Raw genomic sequence first — 21235 nt, 5'->3', positions numbered from 1 at the left:
ATCACTGCGTTTTTGCCCCTATTAAGCTCTTCACAAAACCAGTAGGTTTTTCCTGTGACTGTTATGGCTCATTCCTCCTTGACACTACATCTTACTGGGTATTTATCAGCAGTAATCGAAAATAAGGGCAAAATAATATGGTGATAGTAAGCTATAAACTTTAATATCAGACTAATTCAGTATATTTTTATTGAAAAGGCAAGGAAAACTGGAAGTTTTTCTACCTCAAGCCAGTTGCTATTTAATTTCTTGGGATTTCCAATGACATACCAAGCATATTTAAATGTAGGATACTGAAATACGATAATAACTGCAGAGAGGCGACTAGCCACAGAGAAGAACAAAAAAAAACGAGACAAAGTATACACACTAAAAACTTTGATGAGATGGCTAATTCCCCCAAACAGGATCCATGATCTCAGAAATAAGAACGAAATGTATTTTCTTCTTGAAGTAAATTTGTAAATATTTCTTCAACCATTTGATGGGATTTTGTAATCTGTAGTTTTCCAAGGTTCACAGAATCAACCAAGTTGGAAGAGACCACCAAGATCACCCAGCCCCACCTAGCACCCAGCCCTACCCAATCAAATAGATCATGGCACTAAGTGCCTCAGCCAGTCTTGTCTTGAACACCTCCAGTGACAGTAACTCCATCACCTCTCTGGGCAGCCCATTCCAATGCCAACCACTCTCTCTGGCAACAACTTCCTCCTGACATCCAGCTTGAGGCTGTGTCCCTTTGTTCTGTTGCTGGCTGCCTGGCAGAAGAGACCAACCTCACCTGGCTATAGCCTCCCTTCAGGTACTTGTAGACAGCAGTGAGATCACCCCTGAGCCTCCACTTCTACATGCTAAACACGCCCAGCTCCCTCAGCCTCTCCTCACAGCCACTCTGTCCCCAGCCTGTAGCACCACTTGGGGCTGTTGTGGCCAAAGTGTAGAACCCTGCACTTGGCCTTGTTAAATCTCATGCAGTTGGCCTCAGCCATCCATCCAGCCTGTCCAAATCCCTCTGCAGGGCCTTCCTTCCCTCCAGCACCTAATCTCCCAATACTTTCTGAAAATCTGCATAGCAAAGACAAGGCATGCTATAATTTACAGGAGGAGTAAATGGAGGGAATGGAGCAAAGCTGGAGGTGGAGAGATTCAGAGTGGACGTGAGGAGGAAGTTGTTCACTATGAGAGTGGTGAGAGTCTGGAATGGGCTGTCCACGGAGATGGTTGAGGCCCCACCCCTGGAGGTGTTTAAAGCCAGGCTGGATGAGGCTGTGTGCAGCCTGATGTAGGGTAGGGTGTCCCTGCCCATGGCAGGGGGGTTGGAACTGAATGATCCTTGTGGCCCCTTTCAACCCTGACTGATTCTATGATTCTAAATAAAAGGAAATACAAATCACAGAGGAAACTGACACACATCACTTAGCATTTGAATATGCTCGACTGTGCAGAAATGCAAGTTTTACTACAGCGTTGTGTCCCTGACAGTAGTTTGGGCATGTAATCAAAGCATGACATTTGACTGGAGAGACAGTAGTACTTCAGAAATTAGCACTGCTCCTGGTTTCCCAGCTTGTCTATCTACATACACATAAACACACAGCAATGTGTGTACTCAAATATGAAGATTCTTCAACTTCTAATACAAAAGGAGACATATTGACTTTTTTTCTGCTTAATTTAGGCCATAATCATAGTTTCTTCAAAAATTCCAATGAAAAACATCATCTGCATAATACTAGTCAGAGCACCTATCATCTGCTTGTTAACAGAACGCACAAACCATCTGTTGGGTAGGTTGAGGTATTTTCTTGTTGTCTTGTTGGATTTTCTTCAATTGTTGTTTTAATATGTTAACATAAAAAGCAAAACAAAACAAAAATGTTGAAGTGTATTTGAGCTTTTCCTCCAGCGTAGTAATTATGGGCGGCTCTGTTTAGACTACACAAACAGGCAAGAGAGAAAAACAAGCTCCTAAAGAGGGAAGTTATTTAACTCCACCTTGTAAAATAACATATGCTTAGATATGCCTCTGTTGTAATATAACAACTAGCCTGCAGGAAAAAAAAAAAAAAATAGAGCTCTTTCCAAGATTCATCCTTGGGATTAATCTTACTGTTTTTTAGCTTTGTGTATCTGGAACATATTCACTGATCTTTTCCAAAATGTTCTTGTGCCATGCACAGGGGAATTAATTTCAATATCAGACAAAAGACGTAAAAAAAAAAACATTTCTGTTAGTTCTCAATCACTGAGATTTGGTAAGAAACCTTGCAATGAATTTGTCCTTCAAAAGGAAGCCTCTTAGAAAATGTTCGTATGATAAGGTAAATTCCTTCCATTCTTAATTACTCTCTACCCTTTTATTTTTTCCTGTGTTAATTCCCTATCACCACTATAAAGGAAATAGGACACTTCAGACAGTAATTTCCTTGATTAGACAACCATGTTAGATTCTGAGAGTTACACTCTTAATGCTATGTAGTCTCTTATTATGAGAGGATTAAGAGCCTAGCAGATAAAAAGATCTTGTTTCAACTCTCAGCTTTAGTATCGATTGAAGCCTTTCCTGAAAACAGCATCACCTGTAGAAAAATCAACATAACGACACAGATAGCAGAGAGTATGTTTAGTACTAGAAAGAAACTTTACAAAACTAATTTTAAGTCTTTATTTTCTATCTAAATCACTATTTGTTTCTGGAAATAAAAATAACAACTTAACTTTTCACAATCTTTTTAGGATGCTCTAATGAGAAACATGACATTGAATGGTCTCACTGGGGAAATCTGAATGAAGATGGTGTACAAAAAGGAGCACACTAAGTTTCATGTAATTTGATTTTTAGAGTTTGAGAAATCAAACATAGAAGTTTGATGATACACTTCAATTTCATTCTTATCATTACTGTTGGTTTATTTATTTTATTACATTTATTTGAGGAATATACTTGGTCCTTTAAGGACTCAAAGCAGCTACTTTCCCTTTATAATTCAGTTACTTTTGCTTCACTGTTCTAATTTTAAAGAACAGACAATAGTACTGGCTCTTACTTCCAAACAGTATGTGCTAGTTTGTAGCTAGCTAGAATATTTTGGTGAGAAGAATCAGATTACTTATTAATTGGAAGTAATTTCTTTAAAGCTTTTTAAGATATAGACTCATAGAATCAACCAGGCTGGAAGAGACCTCCAAGATCCTCCAGTCCAACCTATCACCCATCCCTGTCTAATCAACTAGTTTAATTGCTGAAGAATTAGAATGACAAATAATTTAGAAGAAATATATAGATGTCTAATAAACGAGGTTGCTAGGGTTAAACAGACACATTTATTTGTTCTCTCACTGGGAAATTTATAAGTGACAACAACAGCTTTCCTGATAAATGAAAATAATAGGGCTGAGCATTTCTCAATAGGGTCATAGAATCAACCAGGTTGGAAGAGACCTCCAAGATCAGCCAGGCCAACCTAGCACCCAGCTCTATCCAATCAACTAGATCATGGCACTGAGGGTCTCTGCCAGGCTTTACCTGAACACCTCCAGGGACGGTGACTCCACCACCTCCCTGGGCAGCCCATTCCAATGCCAATCACTCTCTCTGGAAACAACTTCCTCCTAACATCCAGTCTAGACCTCCCCTGGCACAACTTGAGGCTGTGTCCCCTTGTTCTGTTTCTGGTTGCCTGGCAGAAGAGACCAACCCCACCTGGCTACAGCCTCCCTTCAGGTAGCTGTAGACAGCAATGAGATCACCCCTGAGCCTCCTCCTCTCCAGGCTAAACAACCCCAGCTCCTTCATAGGGCTTATGCTCCAGTGTGCAACACGATAGGAACTGACCTTGGCTATGCATATTCATGAGATATGGCATACCACAGTACTCCAGTGGAAGAGCAAATCAAATGAGGGAGCCACCAAATGCAAAGCAAGGATATGCTTAAATGACAAAATACGTATTCAAATAATGTGAAAATTGGATAATAAAAACTTTTTATTCCCACATGAAAGAAGTTTCTTAAATTTTTTGTCAGCATCTGTACTTAATCTTCTCATAGAAAAACATTGACTCTGTTACAAGCATTTAATGGGCTCCTTAAAGGCAAAAGGGCTCCATGCTTAAATACATTGTGACTGACAGACACCTGTTTCACGGAATCACAGAAACATTCAGACTAAGAAAGACCCTCAGGATGACCAATTCCAACTGTTAACCATATTCTACAATGTTCATCTTAAACCACATCTCCAAGCACCACATCCCAACAACTTCTAAATACATCCAGGGTTGGTGACTCAACTGCCTCCCTGGGCAGCCCATTCCAATGCCTGGCCACTCTTTCTGTGAAAAAAAATGCTTCCTAATATCTAGTCTAAACCCAGCCAGTCACAGCTTGAGGCCATTCCCTTTTCCTTCATCACCACTTATCTCTGAGAAGAGACCAGCACCAACCTCTCCACAACATCCTTTCAGGTAGCTGTAGACTGCGATGAGGTCTTCCCTCAGCCTTCTCATCCTCAAACCAAACAGCCCCAGCTCCCTCAGCTGCTCTTCACAAGATTTATTCTCCAGGACGTTCCCCAATTTTGTTGCCCTCCTCTGCACTAGCTTCAGCACCTTGATAACCCTATTGTAATAAGGTGCCTAAAACCGGACACAATACTCAATACTCAATACTGCGTGGCCTCACCAGAGCAGAGTACAAGGGGACGATCCCAGACATCAAATAATCCACATCACTCCTAGTGAATCTGTTCCAGTGCATCAGTAGCTGTAGAATCAGTTTCCTACTGATCACTTCATGTCATGTGTGAAATAAATCTTTAAAATGTCTCCCAATAGGAGAGATATAGGAGGAGTAGCTTTATACCGTAATCATATCTTTGAAAAATAAATTATTCCTATAGCAATCTTTTCTTGGCACAGTATGTTTTCTAAAATTCTAGTGAATTTTCACTCAATTTCTCCTAACAATCCATATATCTCTTGCGTCCTGGACAATAGATTAAAGCTGAGTGCAAAGGGCTAACCCTCCTGGGGGTGGTCTGAGCCTGAGCCCAGGTGTAGTGCTTAGCCCACTCCCACTTCCCGTCTAGACCCCTATAAAACCAGAGGAACTGCCTCTGCCTTTCTCCTTTTTTGCCCTCTCTGCCTGGTAGCACCACCCTTGTTCCTGGTGCTCCTGTTTTACCACGTGGCCATTCTGCCACATGGTGGACAATCACCTCCTGATTCTACTTCCATCCATTGCCACCAATGTGGTTGGATATATATTTTTGTATCTTTTTTCCCTTCCCTATAACTCTTTGTAACCCCCCTACCTTAAATACCTTTTATTTATTGTTAAAGTTTTTCTTTCAACTTCCAAATAGAAGTAAGACTATTCTTTGGGTGCTTTTACCCTTTCCTCTCTACATCTAATTCCTTTCTTTCCAAAGGGAGGGAGAGGGAAGGCATCCTATTATTGTATTGGTTCTGTTAGCTATATTTTGAGTCTCTGGGAAGCTTAAACTAGAATCAATGCAGCTGAGGTTCAAACAAAGTTGATCAGAGGAACGAATCGATGCTGCTTTGCAATCTATCTATCTGTTTATATCTTACTATTGTATTTTAGCAGTAGTATGGCACTGTTGACTCATTTAGTTGCTGTTTACTGACCGAAAAACTTCTGCAGAACTGCTATCTAGACATGTGATCCCACTGGGTATCTCTGCTGATTATTTTTGTGACAGGATAGCAAGTCAAACTGTTCCATATTAATTTTTTTAGAGGATGTCTCTGGTTTTTCAAGATTTTGCATTCTAGTTCTCTCCTCTAACACACTGGTGAATTCTCCAAGGCTCTCTTCATTGTTTTTAAGAAGCTGTCACAGTGTAACCCCAGTTGGCAACTATAACACCACACAGCCACTTGCTCACTCCCCATCCGTGTGGGATGGAGCAGACAACTGAAGACTCACAGTGAGAAAACTTGTGGGCTGAGATAAAGCAGCTTTTATTTAACCTACTATGTGCAAGCAAAGCAAAACAAAACAACAAATTCATTCACTACAACCCATCAGCAGGCAGGTGTTCATCTATCTCCAGGACGGCAGGGCTCTATCACACAACAGTAGTAGGGTGGACTGAGGAGCAGAATAGGTCTTAGCTCTGTGTAAGCACTGCTCAGCAATAACTAAAACATCCCTGAATTAACAATGCTACTTTGAGCACAAATACAAAACATCGCCTCATATGAGCTACTGTGAAGAAAGTTAACTCTACCCCAGCCCAAACCAGCACAGAAGCATAAGTTTTATTTCATTCAGTCATTAATGACAACAATAAAAGCACTGATCCCAAGAGAAGCACTACAGATTTCAACCAATACAACTGTTGTTCTTAATTCACACGTGAACAAGACTTTCTTCTTGCACCCTTTTATAGCAGCTTTCTTAAATTCCATTTCCACACCAGATGAACAGCACACAGAAGCATTCACTTTCATCCAGAACTCAATTCTCTCAAAGGCTATTATATTTTCAAACAAAACTCATTAATCTTCTGAATTAAAATAACAGGAGTACAGATATGAAAAACTCCATTTAGGAGGACTAATTATAATAAACAACAGAGATATTGAGATACTGGAATGTGTCCAGAGAAGGGCAACAAAGCTGGTGAGCAGCCTGGAACACAAACCCTATGAGGAGAGGCTGAGGGAGATGGGGATGTTTAGTCTGGAGAATAGGAGGCTCAGGGGTGACCTCACTGCTATCTACAAGTACCCAAAGGGAGTCTGTAGCCAGGTGGAGTTGATCTCTTCTGCCAGGCAACCAGCAACAGAACACGGGGACACAGTCTGAAGTTGTGGCAGGGGAGGTCTAGGCTGGATGTTAGGAGGAAGTTGTTTCCAGAGAGAGTGATTGGCATTGGAATGGGCTGCCCAGGGAGGTGGTGGAGTCACCGTGCCTGGAGGTGTTCAGAAAAAGCCTGGCAGAAGCACTTAGTGCCATGGTCTATTTGATTTGATAGGGCTGGGTGCTAGGTTTGACTGGGTGATCTTGGAGGTCTCTTCCAGCCTGGCTGATTCTATGATTCTATGATTCTAATACCTTCATCAACATATTTATTAACAAGCAATCATTTATTGAAGCTTTTTCTATTTAAAAAAAAATCTTCTGAAATATGACAGTTTGAAATCCTCATCTCTGTCTATAGAACACTGAAAAAAATTAAAAATACCAGTAAGTAATATACATTGTAGATTATTGTTGTGGATAATAGCAAAAATTAAGACTAAACTGACCAAAAAGGTCACCTTGCATAAATACAGCCACAAAACATTGCACACAGAAAGTGTACATTTAGCACAATGATTAAATATTACAAAATTAAGACAAATCATTTTGTAAAAATAATCTCTCAGGAAAATGATTGAAATTCAATTGCATACATAGAAATATAACACTGCATAGAATCGTAGAATCAGACAGGGTTGGAAGGCACCACAAGGATCATCCAGTTCCAACCCCCCTGACATGGGCAGGGACACCCTACCCTAGAGCAGGCTGGACACAGCCTCATCCAGCCTGGCCTTAAATACCTCCAGAAATGGGGCCTTAAGGACCTCTGTGGGCAACCCATTCCAGGCTCTCACCAGTCTCATGCTCAACAACTTCCTCCTCACCTCCACTCTGAATCTCTCCACCTTCAGCTTTGCTCCATTCCCCCTAGTCCTGTCACTCCCTGAGAGCCTAAAAAGTGCCTCAGTAGCTTTTTTGTTGGCCCCTTTCAGATACTGGAAGGCCAGAAGGAGGTCACCTAGGAGCCTCCTCTTCTGCAGACTGAACAGCCCCAACTCTCTCAGTCTGTCCTCATCAGAAAGGTGCTCCAGCCCTCTGAGCATCCTCATGGCCCTCCTCTGGACATGCTCCAGCATGTCTACACCCTTCTGGTAATAGGGGCTCCAGAACTGGATGCATGTGAGACTAATAATGAGCATATATACTACTATTCCAGACTCAAATTTCTAACTAGAGAAATAAGAAGGAATTGGTGCACAGTCATAGACCCACAGAATGTCAGTGGTTGGAAGAGACCTCTAGTGATCATCTAGTGTCGTGGATGGGGTATTCTGCAACCTACACCGATTGGACGGAGGGGAGAAATTAATTAATGCAAGAGGATATTTATAAAAATGTATATATTTATTAAACTCCAATATTTTCAACTCTCACCACCCCCAACCACTGAACCTTAATATTAAATTGTTCTTTACATGATTATGAAGACATTATGGGAATATATATCTACAGAAACTTATTAATAACTAGCAAACATTGAAACTGTTAACAGAGAGAGAGTTTTCCCCACGGCTTAATGCTGCCTGGGGTCTTATACTATTTGCCCAGCAAAGCTGAGCTGAAAGCTGCTCTCTGCTTTATGGCAGAGGTAACAGAAATTACAGAGGCATCTACTCACAATTCTTATCAATTTTTAATCACCCTCCAGGGCTCCGTCAGCCTAATGCAAGTGTCCAATTCTTCAGGGTCTCTGCCTGTGGACTTTGAGGCTGGAATCCTCTGGCGTCAGGGGAAATGGCAGTCTCTGGCCTTACTGCTGCTGGATCCTGCTGGCTGCTCTCTCCAGGGGTATGCATGCAGGGTCTCCAGGTGCAGAGGCAGGATTCCGTGCAGTCTGAGCACTGGTCTAACACTGACTAAAGGCAGGCATACAGCTACAAGGAAGTACGCAGGCAGGCAAGCAAGCATGTGGCGGAGCCACAAGTGATGTGGGGAAGGCTGCACGTGAGCCTGTGCACCCCTATTTATTACATGTGGGCTGAGAGTTAATGGTCTCATTGGCCAATTGAATGACCAATCAGGTTGGCAGTCAGCCAAACCTTACCATACTGGGTAAAACCCACAGGCCTGGACTCCAAATATGGGAATCACATGGGCCCAGCACCAGGCAGCCACAATCAGGTGTCCTGGGCAACTGACTTTATGGCCCCGGTCTGTTGTGCCCAGTTTTGCTCATTTACCCCTGGTGCAGGCACAGAGACATGTCCAGGCAGAGCAGGCATAAATAAGCCTGCTTTTGGGCCTACAGGCCCTCCACAACATCTAGTCCAGCCCCTTCCCTACTAAACCGGTTTTGCTTAGATCAGGCTGCACAGGAACACATCCAGGCAGGTTTTTTTAATCTCCAGGGAAGGACACTCTACAGCCTCTCTAGGCAGCTTGTTTCAGTGTCACACTCAGAGTAGATCAAGTTTTTTCCATATGCTTAGACAGAACTTCCTGCTTTCTAGTTTGAGCCCACTGCCCCTTGTCCTTAGTCACCCTGAAGGCTTGGATTAGTGACACCTAACCTACCTAAAACATAGATAAACTTTTGCAAGTTCTATGAACAATCTGCACTGCCACATTCTCATAAATACAGACGTACTCTCCGCTCCATGTTTTCTCTAGATTTATGTCATGTGATAATAAGAAATATTAACATCATTTTTATGTTCTGAGAAAACTTAATTATTAGACTAATAGAGATTCTGAGATGAAATAATTTCAACAAATACAGGATACATTAGGTATGTATCCTATAGTTTCTTTCTCTACTTATTTCTGTAAGTATGAATCATCTAAAGAGTTGAGGAATCACTACGCAAAACTGGGACCCCAAATACGATTCAGTCCCAGGACTACATTTAGCAATGACAATTTAAGTGTGTTGTTAGACATGCTCAGTTGAAAAGATCTTCTGCGATCTTCAGTTTGATTTCGTTTTGGATTCCTCTCTGAGCTTTGCACAGAACACTATGATAGCAGCAAAATATACCATGAGGTTAAATCAGCATTGCTTTTTTTCCATATGGTTACAGTGGGAGGAAGGTTAAAAACAGATGACAGGCATATCTGTTATAAAAGGTAGAACATTTTAATGTTGGTAAGACACAGTAAACCAGAAAACTCAGCTGATGCAAATTAAAGAATGAGTGACACATTCCACAGTAAGCCAAATCATTTACCAGACAATATGAAAGTGCCTTGCAATCAATTCAGTGTGATAAAGATTATTGGTTTATATTAAGAAATAACACATTTTTAAAAACACATTTCTGTCTTTCAAACTCACTAAGGGCAAGTTTTAAAAACACTGCTGAAGATAAAACCCTAAAATCTCCTATTTTCAGTCAGATCTGATTTTACCTGTTTCACTTCTAACACTCAATTTTAATATTAAGTTGAAGCAAGTAATTTCAAACTGTGGAACAGATGCAGCACTGAACTACATTTAAATTCTCTCTGCACATTTCTATTTATTTGTTCCGCAGAATTAAATACTTATCCTTTATCTTCCATTTTATTTCATTAAATTAATTATTTTTAATGTGAAAAATATAATTGGGAAGAACTTCTATATATTGTTGTCTTTGGACTGAGGTAAAAGGAGCTTCCATATAGACACTAGATTGAAATACATGTCTTCTGATCTCTGTAGGTTACTCCTACGACTTAGAATAAATCTACTTCAAATGCTCCAAACATATCAACTCATCTGAGTCAACTAAGGCAGACCAAATTTCACATGAAGTAGGGAGGGAAAAAAAGGTCTAGAGATTAAGTATGCCTAGTTAAGTGAAAGGATGGATTCTGGATCCTAACTGCTCGAAAAAGTATACAGAACATGGCCAGAATGTGGCAGGGAGAGAGACAGTAAATAACCTGAAAGTGAAGAAATAGGAAGCAAGATTAGAATGTGGTTTGGAAATCAGGACAATGACCTGTGATGCTCTATATATATAGTTTTTATGACCATGTAATTGTCACGCTAGTTTAAACTTAGAGTGATCCTCAGCATTGCCAGTACAAATACTGCAGACTTAAGTCAGAAACAGGAAATGCGCAATTAGTCATAGAATCATAGAATCAGTCAGGGTTGGAAGGAAACACAAGGATCACCTAGTTCCAAATCCCCTGCCATGGGCAGGGACACCTAACCCTAGAGCAGTCTGGCCACAGCCTCATCCAGCTTGGCCTTAAACACCTCCAGGCATGGGCTGTTGTGGTTTTGTATTACCTTTTACCTTTTATATTTCTGTATATAGTTGTATATACTGTAAATATCTGCTTGTATATTCTGCTAAGCTGTAAATATAAGCTTCATTCAAATTTCCAGAGCTGACTGAGTCTAGTCTGGGTGATTTCCAAAGTGTGAGCGGGTGGGTAACACCCAAACCACTACAGAAATACACATGTCTGTTCCAATAAAAGCTTCTCAAAGGAAATCCGTCCTGTGAAAAGTTGAAAGCTGCTGTGGCTCCCACAGAAAGATAAGTAACTAACTACTGTCTGGTATGTGGTCATAGAATCATAGAATCAACTAGGTTGGAAGAGACCTCCAAGATCATCCAAGCCAACCTATCACCCAGCCCTAGCCAGTCAGCTAGACCATGGCACTAAGTGCCCTACCCAGTCTTTTCTTGAGCACCTCCAGAGATGGCAACTCCAGCACCTCCCTGGGCAGCCCATTCCAATGACAAATCACCCTCTCTGTCATCCATAGTAATAGTGAAAGAAATCCTCTCCCCAAATCTCCAAACCTAAACTATACAAAAAATATAATTTCAGTAGCACGTAAAATGTCTGATTTACAGCTTAGCACAATATACAAGCAGGTATTTACGCTACATATAAATATACAAGTTAAAAAGTAATACAGAAACACAACAGCCCTCCCAGAAACCTGAGTCCCCAGGAGGGGCTCCCAACCACCCTTTCACCTTCTCCCACCCTTCTCTACCTTACCCCAGACGTTGTCTTATGCCCCAACAAACAATGCAGGGTCAGCCAGGGGGGTTAAGGAAGCAGGTGGATTAATCAGTGAGACAGAAGGTGAGGTTAGAGAGAAATGCAGCTCAGAGCTGAGGTGAAGAGCGACTCCCTTATCTATGTTTGGATTCTTGTTCTTATACATCTCAGCAAGTCTATGAGTGAAGTAGACATCACCATTGTTTTCTTTTCACAGCCTGTAATCTAGTTCTTCTCACCAAAACATTCTAGCTAGCTTCAATCTGGCACAATTTCCCCAGTGCAAATAAACTATTTTAGGTCTTCAATCCTGTATTCTATAAAAAAAAAAAAAAAAAAAAAAAAAAAAAAAAAAAAAACCAAAAAAAAAAAAAAAAAAAAAAAGGAAATGTCCAAACACCAGGAAATTCTGACAAGACATCATAGCATAATATTTAAGGAGCAGTTTTCACCTAAAACATGCAAGTTTGAGATATAAAAGGAAAGAGCAATCTCTTAAGCCGCTTGCAACAGAGTATAAAAAAAAGTGTCACAAGGATAAGAAGTAGCTGTTAGAAAGCAAAGGTCACATGTTCAGAATATCTCAACCTCCATGTATCAGCACCATCCTTAAGAATTTAGAACAGATTCCAATAATATGCTCTATTTTTATATTTATATACTATTTAAGCATACTTGACTTTTCACAAAAATAGCACAGGATAGTAAACTAATTTATTTATTAATAACTTTGGAAGAACTTACTGATTAAAAGGATGGGTATATATGCATAAAGATATTCTATATATATATATATAAGCACTTCTTACATATGTATGTGTTGTAGTTTAGATAAAGAAACACAGACAACACAGATTTAGAAGCCTGTGCATGTTCAGACCTATGTATGTCCATAGTATTACTATTGCAAAACTGGTTTAATTGTTTCTATCAGAGGGGAGGGGTGGCAAAAGATATTTAAAGTCAGTAGTATTTCTGGAGGCCTACCTGTAAAGATTCAGCATCGACTCAATTTCCAGAAATAACTGTTCTTCTCCATATGTGCTTTTGCTTTTACCATGGAAAGGGTCAATAGCATTTCCCTTTTCTAATGCTATCTGTGATAACCACAGTTTCAAAAGTATTTTACTGATTTAACCATTGCCTGTGCAGCTGATATTTTTATTGTCAATTCTTTTCTTAATGTTGAATCTTTTGAAAACATTTTTGCTAGTTTGAGCCTAGCTGGAATATTTTATTGAGAAGAATTAGATGATAGGCTGTGAAAAGGAAACACTGGTGATGTCTACTGCACTCATAGGCTTGCTGAGGTGTATAAAAAACAAGAACACAAATATAGATAACAGAGTTGATCTCTGGTTTTGGCTGATTAAAGCCAATGATTAAAATACATGGACAACAACAACAAAGGTAGCTGCCAAGTCATGCTTTCTAGTGGGCCCATGTTTCAGAACAGTACCCTTATATTCACTTGGATGAGAGGTATGCTTTTTAGTAATGCTATAAAAATCCACCAAGATCTAAATAATTCTGTTGTGCAGACTTCAAATGATGCTCGTTTACTCAAATTTAATTTAACATTAAACATTTAAATTGAACATTTCAATCTGAACTAGCCACTTTAGGCTACTGTTAGACTCCATTAAAAGAAATAGGCATGTCTGCAGGACAATTCAACTTACTCTAAAATACGCATCTAAGAAAGAGATAAGATAAATCCCCTTCACCAAGAGAATGAATTACTGAAAATCAGGTGTCTTACTGACCCATTAAACATAGCAGATAGTACCATCAACTTGGCAGTAGGTCAGAGAAATCCCAAAATTGGCAGCTGGAGAGAAAACAGGGAATTCTGTTAGGATTCCATTAGAACTGACAAAGGAGGTGGAGGACAACGTAAAAAGGATACTGAAATTCTAACGTTAGAAAATAGTGGCAGAGAAATATGGGAGGTCTGACAAGTTGCTAAAGGCCCTAGAGGATAAGTGACTTGGCTTGTGGAAGTAACTAGGACAACATGCAAGAAAGAATGGACAGTTCTGCATTAGCATATGTAACCTGCTGAGTAAACCAGTAAGGCAGATCATGAGAGAAACCAGTAAGCTCAAGTAACACTGGATAAGAAACCAAAGACTTGAATATAACAGGCAGGAATAATTTTGAGACTGTGGAAGGGAATAAAAAAGCTAAGAGAAGATCTACAAGAGGATGGAACAAATGGAAGCAAGTCTGGGAGCCTCAGGAAAGGAAAGTGTATGGATTCATGCTTCCCACTATGATCTCAAATGCAGCAGAAGACTCTGAAGACCCTACTATTGCTTCAGCTGTCTTTTCGCAGAGAGAGTATGCAATCATCACTATCATTAGCAGCACAAAAAAAACCCCAAAGAATAACTGAGAGCAAAAGAAAGTTCTATCAGTTCAAGTGACAGTGGGGCATGCAGTGAATTCTCAGGTTTCAGTCCTGCACCCAAATAGTGACCAACAGAAATGACAGCACATAAAGTGACATGTACTTCATTAAAACCCAGAATTCCTAAACAATCCACAATAGAAAAGCTGTTTTAGAAGTAGCAAGGCCAAAGACCTCACAGTTTGGAAATTCCACAACCTAGATTTTCCACGCAACTTGTATTTAATTCCTTCCATATACGTGTGTATATATATATAAGATTGTGACTACTTTTATCAACAGACTCTTTAATGTCCCATGCACAGAACACCATCCAGGAATGAATCAGAACTTTGGAAAAGGTTCATCTGTGGTCAGTGTTGTGTCTAAACCCTGCTTCTTTAGTTGTAAAACTCAGAGGTATAAGAGCATAAAAGTTACAGAACCATTCTGAGAAGTTTCATAATCAAGTCGAAAAACTGGCTCATGTTGAAGACAACTGTATTATTCTCTTCAAATTCCGCAACCTAAAAATGCAGCTATGTTCCACCTCTGGCAATAAATTACATCCCTAACAGAGCAGTCCATATGAGATTGCCAAGTCACCAGAAAAACACGCAACTATAAATTTGACATCTATTGTATCTAATTTTAGTATCTCACTATAACAGTAGTACCCACAATTCATATTTTGATACCTAAATACTACCAAGAGGGTAATACATCAGCAAGGCCATGCCCACTTTAAATAGAGAAAATAGTTAAAGGTGTGAGACCTCACAGGATAGACTAAGAGACAGAAAGATGTCTTTTTCTATATGCTCAGGTACTGAATTCAAAGCTGTAAATAGAAAAGCCCATTTACTTAGAAACCAGAGCATCTTCTTGAGGCTAGATACATACACAACAATATAAGTACTTCTGCTGTAAACTTGTATAATAATTTTATCTGTGTTTTTTATCAAAGTATTTTATTAAATTAGAAAGCTGAAATTAAACTCTAGCTCGTCCTGACAAGTTTGAAACTCAGCCTTCTATGCCAGCATGGTAACGGTTTTTAAAAGGACAAAGACTTGAAAGTAGGAGAGACTAATTGTGAGAATACAATGTGAGAAGAAGAAGAATAAAAGAGTGCTGGCCTTGATTCCCACAGCTGCTGGCTACCTTATCTGAGTAAGGATGGATAAGTGGACATCTTATTAATGAGAAAAACAAAGTGTGGCGTTATGTAAAGGGCTGGGTTGTTCTTGCCTAATTATGCTAATGTGTAGGTGTTTGCTCTATGCTCAAGACTATATAATGAGAGCCAAAACAATCGATAAAGGTCTCTGGTATAATTCACATTGAATGGCCTGGAGTCCCTGTGACATTGCATTTGATCACACTGATCTGTGTGAGCTTTGACCACACTCTCCCGCAGCAGCTGACAGGTAGCTTCAACAACTAATGGGCAAAAAGATCAAAATGTAAGGAAAATGTTTATTCAACAGTTTTGATTCTACAGTTTAAAAATACACTTATATTCCTTATTCAGTCCTGACTATTATTATTATTTTTTATCAAATAATGGTCTTATGCAAACAATTTAGAACATAAAGATATGCAAACCGAATTGCTCAGTTAGCATTTGAATTATAAAATGATGCTCTCATTTTTAAACCTTTTAGATTGCCATTAGTACTTTTTAAAACATTATTTCCTATTGGCAAATTGAATAGCAACAGTAGAAAATGCTCTTTCCTCATGTCTTTTCACAAATAACAAAACATGAGTGTGAAATTCCTGTGTGAAGAGGGCACATCTTGCTTTATAGCATGATTAGAGAGTATCAAATCATGTTGAGGACTTGTCATTGTCTTTCAGAAGACGCATTTTCAAATACTTGCATGTTTTATGAGAGACTTCTACACTGTCAGCATTCGCTTTGTGTTTTAGGTATATCTAATATATCCTTCTTGGAACTGTCTCTCAAGCAAAAAGTTAATTGAATCCTGTGTTTCTCACCCCTCCTGCATACAGCCAGAGGAGATGCAGATTGGTTTGTGGAAGAGCTCACCTCGTCATTTACAATTGCAACTGAAGAAAGAGAAATTGGTAAGAGGAAAATACTATGTGCTAAGATATTGGCAATTCAACTCTTTTTTGTTTTTGTCCTTCTGTTTTACCCCTTCATTTTAAAGTCGGGCTGTTGTAGAGACATGAATAGTTTGTGAGGCACGTACTAAGTGTAGTGATGAAGAGCACTGAAGGCTCATGAGTAATTGCATCTTCATGGGATACGGACAGTATAAAGCAAGCAACGTATACAACCATTCACTGACAAATGAAGAAAGAAAATACCAATACTATGCTTAAGTGAACACTGTACATGTTGGAAGTTGATTAATAAGCCAGATGAAAAAAGCTATCATGATCATGACAAAACTTTACTACCCTTGTAAGGGTTGACAACTACACAGGAAATTTTATTACTGGCATTTTCTAAGTGTTTTGTGGTTGATCTATAAATTTTAATTCATCATATAGATTTTTTTCCCCCAACAGCTTTTTCTTATAAAATCAAAGTCTAAATAGAAGCTATGTTTAAGTATCTGCTGCAGCTATTGCCAAATTTGTCATGCAAGCCTTAGAACAATTTGATAGGCAAGTTTTCACAGACTCAACCAGGTTGGGAAAGACCTCTAGGATCATCGAGTCAAACATACCAACTAACCCTTCCAATTAACTAAACCATGGCATTAAGTGCCTCATCCAGCCTCCTTTTAAACACCTCCAGGGATGGTGACTCCACCACCTCCCCGGGCAGCCTGTTCCAATGGGCAATCACTCTTTCCATGTAGTTCTTCCTTTTCACATAATTTCAATCAATCAAATGGTGTTTTAACACTAACTTCACCATAAAACATTTATGGTGAATAGGGAAAACAGAATATGGAATGTAGCACTTAATACCACACATGAAGTCTAACCCTTCAGTCTTGTTAATGTCAATGGGACTATCCACATAACATTAGTTATTGTGTCTAAGTGCCTGCACAATTAATGCGACAGAATGCTCTTTAGAAGCATACAAAAAAGAAACTGAAGTAGAATATACTTGTGTGAAAAGTGAGTAAATACAAATCTAGAAGTAGCCAAACCCAGGAATTCTGCAGATTGGATCAACTTAAAAAAAAAAAAGGCTACAAGTACAGAATTAATGTATCTAGCACAGGGAAGAAATGAAGAAAACCAACCCAACAAACAAACAAACAAACAAACAAACAAAAAACAAAAAAAAAAACACCACCACACCACAAAACCAACAAATTAACAGCTTCTGGAGATACAACAATTGCAAGTAGACACCAAAAGGAAATGAAAGTGTAATTTTCAATTGTATATACATGTTAATGGAATAAGTAACTAAAATTTATTAAACCCAAGCATAACACTGAAGTCACCTTGTCAAGCTGCTCTTCATGTTATGTTCTGTCACTGGGTTCCTAGCTAATACTGCCCAGAGAGCTCCTGTTTATAACATTCGAAATACGGTTCGTATAGTCCATATTGGAACATAGCCAAAAGCTGAATTCTCGTCATTTAAAAAGAAAATGCTTCTAAACAGTCCTAAATTATTAGTTTCTAAATACATACAAGACAAAATACTAAGGAAAGTCAGGAGTCAGATTAGACAATATAGGTCACTTCCAATCCCCATGATTCTGTGATTGCACAAGTTAACAATTTTACTCTCACTTTACCAAACATCAAGGTGTATGCCTAAAGGCTGAAGTTCTACATACTCATCTATTTAAGTATTTGACAAAATCTATCACTCAGGACTGAAAAGTAGTTTAAATATCTGTCCATGTCTATCCCATAACTGGGGCTATACTATAGCAGTTACTCTATTAACAGGTGACCCCTTGCCAGAAGGGAAGGGAAATCAGGAAAAGGAGTGAAAACTCACATTTTGAAACAAAAAGGAATGTAACAAAATAGCCAAATTAATACCAATGTCAACACAAGATACATACAGCTACACTCAGCCCAGTAAAAATGCAGTAGACACAGTATCCAGGAAGGCAGTCCTCAAGGGCTGAAGGAGGAAAAGGACCAGAATGAGGAAGTGCCAGAAGCTTAAACAAGAGACGCCTGTCTTCACAGCAAAATTCCTCCTTTATACTGAGTGTGATGCTCATGCTGTATGATACAACTGTGAGCCAACTCACACCAGCTATCTTGGCTGACTCAGAACTGTTAATGGCCTGCAGCCCCTGGTTGGCCTCTGATTTTGTCACAGTAAAACCGGGGCAACATCCTATAGTAATAAGGAAATAAAGAGGTGGGTACCATTTATAGAAAAAATAATTTCTACAAAGGAGTGAGAGACAAAGAAGACTGTTGGATCACAGAGCTTTCAAGCACACCACTGCAAATTTGCAGCACCTCACTAGCTCTTGCCATAGAATTTAAAATTCATGTAGGCAAATGAAAAGTTCTTAAATGAAAGAAAAGAGTCTCAGACTCTAAAACTATCTCAAACTATTTTTATATCTAAAAGTGTGGCATTCTTGTTAATAATGGTATCTGTCTTCATTATTTTAAATCTGAACAAGATGAGGACCTAGTAATGACTTGATGTGTTCTTCCAGTAGCAATGGATGAAGAACACAGAATAAATAGAAATAGCCAAGAGCAGTAAGGATAAATCAGATATATGTTATCACATCGGATGTATGTGATGAGGAAGCTCATTCTAGCAAGTGAACTCTTATAGACAAATCAAGTGGTGCCAGCAAAATTCAATAAGCTTCTATCAGTATACTGATCTCTGAAGATTCTTTGACCAGTGACATATCTAAAATGTATAGAATGAAACTGCATTTTTGTCAATTTTTAGCTTCTTCTATTTGGTCTAGAAAGCTTAATGATATTTTTACCTTTATACAGTATGTCAATAACATTTTGTATTAAATCCTATGACAAATATATTTGCTATTCAGAATAACTTTCAATGCTCATGAAAACATCACTATTACTTTTTCTTTAAAAATGTAATCTAAGTCCCTCGCCAGCTATTCCACATTTGTTTAAATTATATAGCTCCTATGAAATGAACTATGCTAACTGACAAAATAAGAGTTTTAAGTGTATAAGTATATATCCTTTCGAGCTCCATGAAACAGCTTAACATACTCAAATCATAGAACCATTAAAGACTTCCATGATTATCGAGTCCAGACATCAACCTAACACTGCCAAACCCAGCATAAGTTTATTTACAGACGTATTAACCCAAAGACTGTTCGTTCTTTATCTAATAAAATATTTAATATTGTATGCTTTACTTTCAATATGAAGAGCACAAGTTACTCTGCTTTCTGTTTAAGAACACAATTACATGTCTCTCTATAAATAAATAAATTACAAGAAAAACAAATATTAAATTTTAACTATGCAGAGGTGTGGGGAAAGCAAAGTTAAGTCAATTCTGAAAGCTCAGTGTTAGGTACGTTTTGCTCCTGCAATGATTTTAAATGCTTCTGGGTCTGTGGGAAGGGTGGGGACGAGAAGGAAAAGCAACTCCACATTACCGTAGTTTCATAGGAAACACAAGCACCTGCATGTGTCTTGCTTGTTCTTACGTCTTCTCAGGTGTTACTCAATTGATTACTCATAAACCAAATTCTTATTTTACCCTGAGGATGGCTGTGACACCATTTAGTCACCTAGTTCCAGGAAAGCGGACGTTTTTACTTTTGAGCTTTCACCTGGTACCTCACTACTCGGAACATTACCTCCCGCTAGTATTCTGATGAACTTCTGAGAAAGTTGGGGGGTGACGATCTCCTGCGCGGAGCGTCAGCTTTGACCGGCAAGTGTGTCGGGGCCGCCCCGCGGGCAGAGGTCAAGGCGGGGCAGGACAGGAGAGTAGCGGGGCAGGAGCAGGAGCAACACAGGGGCAGCTGCCCCTGCTCGCAGCCTCCTGAGGCTGATTGGTCTTTCCGGGAACACAGAGGCAGCCTCAAGTCTCCTTCCCGCGCAGCGGGAAGTCCCTCCGCCCCCAAACCCTGCCATTTCTGACGAAGAAGCCCTCTTGCCCCCAAGACCCACCATCCTCCCGCAACAACGCTCGCACATTTGCAGCCCTGCGCTCCCATCCTCGTAATTCCCTCGCTCTGCCCCCCGCGCCCCGCGGCCGGAAGCCCGCTGCATGGATGGGGTCCATGACCCCCGCTGCCCCCGAGACCCACGGACGCCGCGCAGGTTGCGCCACAACCACCCCTTTCCCTACCTGTGTCCGTCTCCGTCACCTGTTGCCCGGCTGCCTCCATCCGCGCAGCCCCCCGGCGCCTCCTCCCGCTCCGGTGGTGCCAGGGGTTTCTCGGGCTCCCGGGCTACCTCCATCCCGCCGGGCACCGCCTCCGCCTCCTCCTCCAGGGATTCCACGTAGAAGATGGTACGCGGTGGCGGCCCCGGCCCGTGTCCGTGTCCCAGCCCGTGCCCTCCGCCTGGTCGGCCGCCGGAGGGCAAGAGCGTCCCGTTGGGCGGGCTGGCCCTGCTGGCCGCCGAGGAGGTAGCGGAGGAGGCGGATTTCTTCCAGAAGACGCTATTGCCTCTCTCCTGGCTCTTAAGCAGGCGGCTCTGGCTGGGGCCCCAGTGCTCGAAGCTGCTATCGGGCGGCAGGCAGCTGCCCCCCGCCGGACCCCCCGCCGGCGAGGGGTGGCTGAACAGTTTCCAGCGGAGGCGCAGGATGTGCTTCACGTCGAAGTCTTTCCTGCCGGAGCCGGACATGGTGCCGCGGCGGGAGGGCGACAAATGCAGGCTGAGGCGGGACTCGGCGGCCAGGCGGGACTCGGCTGCCAGGCAGGGCCGGGCAGCGGCGGCAGCGCGGGGCGGCCCCGGTTCTGGCAGCGGCGCCGGCGGTTTCTCCGGGCAGTGCTGCGCCTATAGGGCGAGGGGTGGTAGCCACCAGGAAGGGAGAGACTCGCGCATACACTAGTGCAGAGAGAGGGAGGATGGAAGGAGTGATGCAGAGAGCCGAGAGGAGGTACAGACTCCGAGCAG

The 21235-nt window shown here is 40.8% G+C and overlaps 1 protein-coding gene across 1 annotated transcript in view; it reads right to left on the bottom strand.

Annotated features, from left to right (window-relative positions):
* The window catches only part of KLHL1 (kelch like family member 1), a 311682-nt gene extending 290667 nt beyond the window's left edge, over positions 1-21015 (bottom strand). The window contains exon 1 of the mRNA XM_064174201.1: positions 20463-21015. Within this exon, the coding sequence (XP_064030271.1) occupies positions 20463-20962 (500 nt within the window). The 5' untranslated portion in view covers positions 20963-21015. The remainder of the gene's footprint in view (positions 1-20462) is intronic.
* Positions 21016-21235: the final 220 nt, after the last annotated feature.

The sequence above is a fragment of the Pogoniulus pusillus genome, chromosome 3 (assembly GCF_015220805.1).
Source record: "Pogoniulus pusillus isolate bPogPus1 chromosome 3, bPogPus1.pri, whole genome shotgun sequence".
In the NCBI taxonomy this organism is placed as follows: Eukaryota; Metazoa; Chordata; class Aves; order Piciformes; family Lybiidae; genus Pogoniulus; species Pogoniulus pusillus.
This window is presented reverse-complemented; position numbering and strand designations above follow the sequence as displayed.